At 40.0% G+C, this 10,157-nt stretch overlaps 1 protein-coding gene across 1 annotated transcript in view; it reads right to left on the bottom strand.

Annotated features, from left to right (window-relative positions):
- Positions 1–1,137: 1,137 nt before the first annotated feature.
- The window catches only part of UST (uronyl 2-sulfotransferase), a 153,178-nt gene continuing 144,158 nt past the window's right edge, over positions 1,138–10,157 (bottom strand). Inside the window, exon 8 of the mRNA XM_041469769.1 lies at positions 1,138–6,185. Within this exon, the coding sequence (XP_041325703.1) occupies positions 5,902–6,185 (284 nt within the window). The 3' untranslated portion in view covers positions 1,138–5,901. The remainder of the gene's footprint in view (positions 6,186–10,157) is intronic.

The following is a 10,157-nucleotide window of genomic DNA, read 5'->3' as shown; positions in this document are numbered from 1 at the left end:
CAGCACTTCTTTACCTCCACTGTGGATCAAAAGGATAAGCATATGAATGATTTCATTAAACAATATGGTTCCTGAAGAAATACCCTACACAGACTGACCCTGGCAAATACAGCCAAATAGAACCAAATAGAGAAAGTGAAAATAGAAAAAGCTCACAGCTTTTCTGTGAAGCACACGTTCCTCATTGCTGCTTCTTCTAGCACATTTATCCAGCATGATCTTGAGAATCTTGTCTTCTTTGAGGAGTCAGAGACTAACAACTGCAGTTGACTTCCTCTCCCTGAGCTTCCCACCACGCCACCTAGACAGGAAGCTTCAAGAAGGGAAACCCCTGTGTGCTGTGGGAAACCACAGCCTGGACTGCCACTCTTGTGTCTGGTACGAACTGTAACCATCTCTGTTTCTTTCCTGCATCTAGCCTGGAGACGATAATGAGTTCAACACTGTGACGTGCAATTGGCTTTTGCTACTTGACAATGGTCCCATGACCCTTGAGGTTATCCAAAGTCTCCTGTAGTAAACTGGAAAACTGCAGAAATACTTTCCCTTGTGGCACAGTAACTAAATATTACTCTGCCTCTTAGCAGCAACACTGTGCCAAGGATTTGTTTCACTCTGCTTGTCACTTGCACTTGGAGAGAGGTTTGCAGGATCAAATCTGTGTGTCTGATGAGCTCCCGCACATCAGAAACAGGAATAAGGCTACGTGCTTATGCTCTGCCAAGTTTGTGAAGTGGCAATTTGAAAACATAAGGGAAAAGTAAAATCCAGTACTGTCCTGCTTAACAGTACAAATCACAATTTTGAAGCAGCATTTGATTGGAAGCATAGTATCAAGTTTTCTAGATAAGACAAAGCCACAGAGTGAGCAGCTTGTGTGCCACTCCTGCTGGCTGCTCTGTATCATCTTGTGTTTAGATGAATAATCTTAAGAACAGCATCACCGCCATGTATTCCTGCTAATCTCTACTTTTCACAGCACTGATTGCCCTGCAGTATAGCTGAATTCTTTAGTTTTTGGGGTTTTTTTGTCCATTTGGTGCCCAAAGAAGGGAACAGAGAGATGACAAAATTTTGCATAAAGCACACTCCAGTGTGCCTGCCTGACAGCAGTTTTATTAACTTACCATTCCAGCCACAACCAGTTAAATACAAAACCAACTCACATTCCCCCTTTACACACTCAGAAAAGGAAATCCACATGTTTATAATCAAAATCTGCATTTAAATAAACCAGTGGTCAAATCTTGCCATCTTACGTTGTCTGCAAGGCCAAATTTGTATTTGCAGAAAACTTTCCCCTTTCCCCATCCCACTGCTCCCACAACAACCTTACTGCAGGCTCTTCCAAGATGACAGGCTCAGCCATTGGCACTGAGACTCAACCATTACGGTGTGCTGGTGCTCTCCTTACACACACACTGATCTTCTGAAGCTTACAGCTGCGCTTCGACGCTCACTGCATGCTGCAGCTTGGCATGCAACGCCATTCCCAGACAAACCAAAGAAAACTTATGACTGTTTCTCAGCTGTGGGACATCAGGATTTGATTTGTGCTGGTTGCAATTTAGCTTTCAACCTTAAAACTAAGATCCCTTCCCACCCACTTTAAATATTCTGCAGTGAAGATTTTCACCCTGCAGTGGCCATTTCTCATGGCGTTGCCTTCCGGCACCTTCCTGCCATACCTGTGGGTACTTAAGCAGAGCCTGACTTTGCAAACCCTCCCTTGGGGAGAGATCCTGCAAAAGTTGTTCCAGTGATTCCATTGCCAGTAGACAGGCACTTCCAAGGCTTGGTAACACCCTTGTTCTTCCCATGGAATCTGTGTGTGGAGGTCTGTATGTAGCAACACTCAGCTCTTTACTCTGGTCTTGGCTCGTGCAAGCAGACTGATCAACAGTGTTTTATGTGTTAGTTGAACTCCTTGCAAAAAAGGCCGAGTCCTTAAAAATAAAACAGAAGGAATGCTGTGGTACTGTATTACAGTATTTTAGCTCTCAAAAATGTTGCTGTGTTGTTTTAGGCTAATGTTCTAACATCACAGATGTTCCCTTTCTTAAAATGGAGGGAATGATCAGAGCACCATTACTCTTAGCTGGGAATTTATTATCAGGTCTTTATTTTTTAAAAGAATGTAGAATTTTATTCTTTGGAAGACAATGTTTTTTCATTTGATAAGAGGATAAAAGCTGGCATGCAGTGTCATTTCCTTTGCTAGTCAAAAAACATACCTGTACATTCAATTTAATTGCATCACATACTGAAAGGAGGAAAAATTCCATGGCTTGAATTCACAGACATATTCTCCAACATTTAAAATTTGTGGTTTTGCTCGTGTGTTTATGCTGCAATGTACCATTTTACTTCCTAACACTCAAATGATTCATCAAAGATCCACGATAAAATAACTGCAAAGAAACTGGAATGCTTTAAATACACCATCAGGTTCATGTACTTCAGTTCTGCCAAGCTACTTCTCTATATACAAGTAGAGAACATTTGAGATACTTGGACTTAGCCTTGCATCACCAATAAAATTCATGTGGAAGAGAAGTAAATTGAACAGAAACAAAAAATGGCACAATTTGTCATTGTCACTTGAAACTTAAGACTAAAATTTTTTTTTTTTCCAGAATGCTGCATTTTAACAACAGTTAGTTCTCTCTTTAGTGTGAAAGCACTGATACTTCATCTACATTGTAACATCACTCTGACTACTGAAGCTTTTATGCCTGGCCATCAAACACCATATCAAATAAAAATGCGGTGTATGGAACTAAGTTGTTTCTCTCCTGGATGAAACTTTTACTTAGCAGCCACAGAACACTGGACAATGTATTCAATGTACTGACTGCACATCTCAGGTGAGTCAAACAATTCAGACCTCAGCTCACACCTCCAGACAGCTTGGGAGATGGAATAACCCAGGAGCAACCTGCTCCAGTCTTACTGCTCAGGTATGACTTTCAGGGCATGCCCTGTGCCGTATCCAGCCCTGCTCTCCTGGGTGCAACTCCAGCATCCTACCCACAGCCTCTGTATCCAGGCAGGAAAACCAGTGTAAGCAAGAGGACTATGGCGCCAGGAAGAAATGTGCAAGTTTTATTTTTAAACATCATTGGATTGAAAAATAAAGAATCATATGGCTTATTGATACTTCAGGAGATAGTAGTGAATAAGTTAAAGAAGATTTCATTCCAAAACATATGTTGCTTCATTTATGGCTAAGCTAATGTAGACATGTATTTTCTTATTTTTGTAAGTGTTGAACAGCCACCTTTTTCCCCCCACAAAGATCTCAAAGTTGGCGTTTTCTACAAAGCTGTTGTGGACTAAAGGCTTACAAATAGTGATTTTTTTTTTTAATAAGAAATATGCATCAGACCCAAATATAATTAAATCAACTTCTTCCTGAGCAACTTAGAATTTGGAATGTGCTGAAAAGTTTCAATAAATAAATCAAAGATTTACCAGCTTATAACGTACCTTTTAAAAGTTAAGCAAAATATATTTAATGACAGAGAAATAGGCCATAGGATCAGGAATATTAGATGCTATGTGCCAGATAAATTTAAGAACTACCATTTGAGGAGGAGAGGCCAGGTTGATTGTTACAAAAATACAACAATATTAAAACCTAGCAAGTAAATCACAAAGCAGCTTCTGTATTCAGATTATAAGTAGTGATGGCTGAAGATACCATTAAACAAACAAACAGAAACAGACTTTACTGTAAGCGGCAGTGAACTCTCAGGAAGGGTGAATGTGTTAAGTGACTATAATCTGTTAAAACGTTGGCAGAAAAAACAGAATTTCAGAAACATGAGAATACTAGTTCTTTCCAAAATATAACAACTCCACAGTGTGTAAACTAATCATTACTCTCAATGTAATTTCATAGAAACCACTTAAAATATACAATGCAGCAGATTCATATTTTAGCTAATATGTTAGTTACTATCTGTGCCATTTTCAGCTTTCTTTAATGTGCTCCCCCACAGTAGTGCATTGCTACCACCAACCTGGGATGTTAATAATAAGAACAGAATCTTCTTCCTAGTATTTTCTGTAAGTTAGCATCTTGTCTTAACTCTCGTTTATTTTCATTCTCCGTGTATAGGAAAAGACTGAGGGGTGAAGAAGATCGACCATACTTTCTATTGGCTCTCAGCAGGCTCATGGAAGAGGAAAGCCTTGGAAAGCCCATTTGAGCTGATCCTGAGTTTTTATACCTCATCCATCACAAAATAACTTTTGCTTGATGTAGCAAACCGATGTATGACCTTACAGATGGCAGCCATGGAATAGGAACCAAAAATTTTCTGGCAGATGTTTGAGAGGGGATGTGAGATAGACAGAGGTGGATTGTCCTCATCCTGGCAAGCAGCTGCAACATCTCGTACCTGCTTCTTTCCTGTGCTCTGGGGACAGGAATTTATTGCTATTATTCTCTATTAGTTCAGCTTTCCCTGGCAACAACGGTGCATAAGAAGCCAAGGCCTCATCAAGACCCCAAACTCTCCCCTATTCTGCTGTGTAGCAGAAGGCCAAAGAGCTCTGCCCAGGGCCACCTGTGGGTCTGTCACTTCTGCACCTCCAGGGCTGGCAGGCTGGCCAACAGCCAGCGCACATCACAGGGAATCCCACTCCAGGGACACCCACCTGAATAACAACAGCACCTCATAGCAGTGCAACTTCTCTTTCACCAGTTTCCACCGATCTCTTTTCTAGTGTTGGCAGATAACATTTGTAGTGATTAACAAGGGCAACTTTCACAGTGGCTTTTTCAAACCTATCACTGAATCGGCTTTGGTTTCAGAGAGCACATCTTGTATTTGTCTGATGATTCTGAACTATTTCAACTCGAGAAGCTGTGTATGCTCATATTGTTAGTTTTCCTTCTAGCCACACTAAAAGCAGGAGTTTGGTGTTTGTGCTGATGGGGAAGCTGTGTTCAGATTCAGATGTGAACAATTAAACTGTGCAGTTGCAGAAATACAGGTCGTGCTTAATAGGAGCTTCAGATCACCTGAGCTTTTTAATGAGTAGCTTTTTTTTCATATCTTTGGATTTGTGACCCAAAAGAATAATAAAAATCTAAAAATACCATTCTTGAACATAAACCCCATATGTTACACCTTTTCCTTTAGTGTCCGATAGAAATATACTCAACTGCTGACATAAAGCTCTGCCTGGCACTTTAAATTTGTTGTTGCCATTCACTGACCTGGTAACATTTCCCACTCTGTGAATTAGAAGGTTTTACCAAAAATATCTGATTCCTGTAGCTTACCTTACACTCACTAGTGCTGATCTGGCAGAACAGCAGCCCCACTCCTCTGGCACAGATAATTCAAGGAGCTGTTACCTAGCCTCTTTCTGAGCCTGTTATCCTTGGATTTAAAGACAAAGCAATGGCTCTGACCATACCACTGGGATATCAGTGTGCTTTGGACAGAAAGAGGCACTCTTGCCTGTAGTTCATTAGCTGGTAGTTCATGCCACAGTAGTATGCCATGAAGACTTGTTTCTGGTCAAAGAGAGAGATGAGAATCTGTAAGATTTGCTTTTCAAGAATGCCTAATCTATTCTTTTGTATTTTGCAGTTCACAAATACTGTGTATTCCAAAACTTATTTTGTGACAGATGGTAGGTACTTCTCTCCTGAACTATGCTGTAGCAAGGATGCTATAGAGCCAACACTGTATAATGAATCAAACCTGCAAAATCAGGTATCTCCCAATGGCTCCAGCATGTGGGAATGGTCTCTTCTGTTCCATTTCAAATCCGCTGCGCATTAACTCAGTTCCTTAAGGAATTACTTTTAATTAACAATTAAAAAAAATCTCAAGAAAGCTGGAAGGGTCACCAGAAGAGAAAGGATAGCTCTTCCATCCATCACCTTTTATAGATATCCTCTAGCCACTTTTCATCATCTTCTTCCTCATCATTTATTGGTTCTTCTGTTTCCAGGGGAGAAGGAATGAAGAACTCAGGTCTGGGACTTGGTTTCCTGATATGAGACTTCAGTCCAAACTTGCGCTTCAGCAGGTGGAATTGTTCTTTGACATAGTAATAAAACTCATATTCGTATCTCATGCGTTGATAGAGGATCTGTATTGCTTCTGGAGAGGGGACGGTCTTTTTCACTGTCACAGTCAGATTGCCAAGTTTCCTATGCTCTGTAAAGAAAGAACAACAAGCAACATGGTGGGTGCTGATTAGTGAGACCAGACATAAATGTTTTAATTTAAACATTAAGGCATGGCCCTGCTAACATTACTGATACAAATGAGTTCAAGTTGTCTCTAATAATGGATTTACTTTTAACATGATATGAAAAAAAGACAGATGTTTGAAGTCAGACTTGCATGTTTAAATATGGCCATTCACACATCTTGTCTGCAGTCACCAAAGACTCTAATTGTCAATGGTTACCTGAAAATGCAAACCACATCATATGAGCTATGAGCATGAGCTACACGTAGAGAAACCCACAACTTTGCCTAGCTTTGGAAATTTGACGTCAGGCACGCCACCGAGCTTAACTAATCAATTATTTCCTATGTGGCATATGGTGACCTGTCTCTGTTGTGCTCTATTATAGTTCAAATCTAAACAGGTACTTGTCAACATGAATCCATCTCAGGGTAGCACCGAAAGGTTGTTGGCATCACCACATGACACCTTAGGATCAACTGTGCCTGTTAACTTTCTCATCCTGTTATACCTGTTAATGGAACTAGACTCATCTTCCTGTCATGCCCTGGAAGTTTTCACTACTTTTTTGTTCACCTGACAACTTTTGCTTTGGTAAACTGAAATACAAACCTTTTATTGTTGATAAGGAATTAGACTTACTAACAAAAATACTGAATTGTATCTTTGCCTTCTCTCTCAATAAATGAGTCTATCACTGGAGATGACTGTATTTAAATGAGCTGTAAAGCAAAATCTGAAGGCAATAATTTTGCTCTTTTCCAGATGGCAATTGGCTGCCAGAGCATCCTAAGTATTTTCATCCTAAGTATATAACATGGGAACCTAATTCTTATTGTAACAGCAGTTCTTCAAGTCAGAAGTATTCAAAAAGGTCAGGCCATGAAGGAAGCAAAGAAAAAGCTTACATGGAGGAAGCAGACAACAAAGAAAAATAAATGTTTCCAGCTGGGTTCCAGTGGCAGCAAACACCCTCACTTCCACAGGGAGTCCCTGTATCAAAATGTGATTTTACCATGGGCAGAGTTTTGCTCATGTAAGCAGAACAAATGGAGGTTTTCTGAAGCACCTGCCAGTGAAGCTTAACAAATGCTTAACATCTCTACAGAGAAACAGATTTTCACAACTGCTTACATATAAAGCTAAGCAATGCAGCGCTGGTTCCTAGCAGGAAAAGTTCTTGGGATTCCACAAGCTGTATGATTATCCAAGAGAAATAATCAAGAATAGCTTTTTAGGGAAGAGAGGAACTTTAAACAAAGACAAACCCTTTTATCCCAAGAGGTAATAAAATACTAGTAAGTCCATCTAGCAAGCACAACAGCAATGATCTTTAGACAAAAAGTTGGTACAAGATTTCAAATCCTGGAAAGTACAGCAGATGGGCAGAGCACAGCATTGAACATGAACGGCTTTCTTTAAATTTTAAAAGATTAATATTCATATAGATTAAGGTATCTACACTTGTAAAAAAATTCAATTTTCAGATTTTCATTTTCCTCCTTCAGAGTAAAAGAATTAGAGAAAAACAACTCAGAACATTTTAATAATACTACAAGAGACAAGTGCTGCTGGGCTGGACATCCTTTTAATCACTGGACTTCATTGTGTCACACTCATCTGGTGCAGAAGAAAAAAGTTATATCTGAAATATCTGTATCTGAAATAGTTTTGCTTATCAACTGCAGCAGAGTAATTTGAAACACAGGAAAAATGATACAAAGAGAAGACATGTTGACTAGCTTACCCAATGCAACACTGTTCTACAAAAAAAAAAATTTAAAGCATTAATTCTATTTTGCATCTACACTTTTAATTCCTTCTCTAAAGGAAGAATGGTTTTTATTAGTTGGTAACTATTAAAACATACTGCTTTGTAATTAAATGGAACTTCTATACCATAGTTAGTAGTTCTTTGCACTGAAATCTCTCTACTCATATATACAAGTAATTAAACAACTGAGTACACAGAGTCCTCTGTTCTTTAATTACAGTGATGCAAGGCAAAATATGCTCTATATTTACTGACTTTATCAATTTGCTTTGTTTTATTTAGATAGTCGTGAAATTATTAAAATATACAAAAAAAAAAAGCAGGAAGAGAGATGCAATTTTTAACATGCTATTTAACTAAGAAAAAGTGTAGAGGAAGGATCAGGAAATGCTTGATTTTCAAACAGACAATGGCATAGAAAGCAGGACCTGTGGTTAATGAATAATGTGAAGTATTTTTGGTGAAAATATCTGGTTCCCCAAGAGCTTATTCTCTTCTGCACCACCTTCACCCATAGACAGGAACAGACTAACAAATATCTCATCTTGTTAAATTCTTAGTCAAGTTGTTCAAGTTACCTTCAAATTGCTATTGATGGGTATGAGATGACTACATTCCAGAAAGGCCAATATAGTCAGTCTGTCCTCGGGTGAGAACACTTCCTTAGGATTACTGAGCACTTCAAGATATTCCTCCTTATTGTGCTTAACTGATGGCTCCTGCCAGCTTTGCAGTCTGGTTTTCTTTACAAATTCAGCAGCAAATATACACTACTAAATACTGCATTTATTAGCTTAAGCCTTTATACTGCCTGCCAACTTTGTTTTTATTTTACGTAAGTTATTTCTGCTACAGAAAACTCCATTTAGCTCACTGGAAAAAGCTCTTTACTTATACAGTCCCTCCAGGACTGTAAGTGGGGAAAGCCACTTTCACAGCTCCAGCGCCCTTCGGTGGCTGCTGTCCCAGCAGAGAGAGGCACTTGTGCTCAGCCCAGGAGCGCTGCCAACAAGGACAAGGTGAGAAGCACGAGACTGTTTTCTTTGGGGGCAGCAGCAGCCAAAGGCACTGTCCTACTGGTGTGCCAGGCAGGGAGCAGCCCGGTGCTCCGTGCCACCCTGGCAGCACAATACACTCCTCAGAATTTGCTGTTGCAGTGGCACAGGGGTTTCTGTGCAATTCTCTGCTCTGTTCACACGCCTGTGACTACAGAAGTACACACCCGAACACACAGAAACAGCCACACTCGGGAAGGCTGCAGGGGCTGTGTAAATTTTCTGGCTCCTGCTTGTTTGTCTTGCAGCACAATCATCAGAACTGCAGAGCGTGAAGAGCTGTGAGGTGTGGGCTGGATGGCTGTGCCTGGCTGCAAGCTCAGCCTTTTGATGAAACAACTGGACTCTGCTACTTTTTGTACTTGAACTTTATTTAGACTACGTTTTAATCTTAAAGACTCTTAAAAGGCTCTCTAATACAAATATGGATGAAATCACAAAACTGCCCCTTGAAGTCACCTCAGGCACCTCTTCTCATCATAGAAGCAAAATGGAAAATTAGGTAGATCTGGCTTAAAGCCAAAATACCAATCTGCATATGCTACATAAACCATGCTGCCCCACCAAAGGACCCCCATTTTATGACCTTTGAGACAGCTAACCAGATGGAGGGCAACAAACTATACCATTTACTTCTTAGGGTTATTTTTAAAAAAATGTGTTTGCTTTGGCATTATTTTAAATTACTAGAAGAATGTACTATACAGTAATGCACCTCCCAGGGCAGCCTGCTCATACCTTAAATTAAGACTAAACTGGTATGCAGATAGGAATGAAGAAAATTAAATTCTTTTGGGTTACCACTTGATGAGTGTTTACTGTTACTTTCCACACTCTCACTTTTTTTTTTTTTAAAACTAAGAAATGGACATTACTCACTGCAGCAATTCAAACCATAGGGAAAAGTGAGTTTTATAACTTGTGGCTCCAAAAACCCTGAATTGCCATATTTAGACAAAATGATCCTAAAGGCATTCTCCACCTCAGAAGAAACTTTCAGAACGATGTGCTCTCCAGTGTCCCGCTGTTTTGGGGGTGCCGTGCAGAGGCTGCTCCTCAGTACCGCTCCTGGATGAAGCCACAGGCAGCCAGAGCCCCGGGGGGGC

This window comes from Pyrgilauda ruficollis, unplaced genomic scaffold (genome assembly GCF_017590135.1).
Source record: "Pyrgilauda ruficollis isolate IOZ18807 unplaced genomic scaffold, ASM1759013v1 scaffold24, whole genome shotgun sequence".
In the NCBI taxonomy this organism is placed as follows: domain Eukaryota; kingdom Metazoa; phylum Chordata; class Aves; order Passeriformes; family Passeridae; genus Pyrgilauda; species Pyrgilauda ruficollis.
Note: the sequence above shows the minus strand (reverse complement) of the source record. Positions and strands in the feature narration are given on the sequence as shown.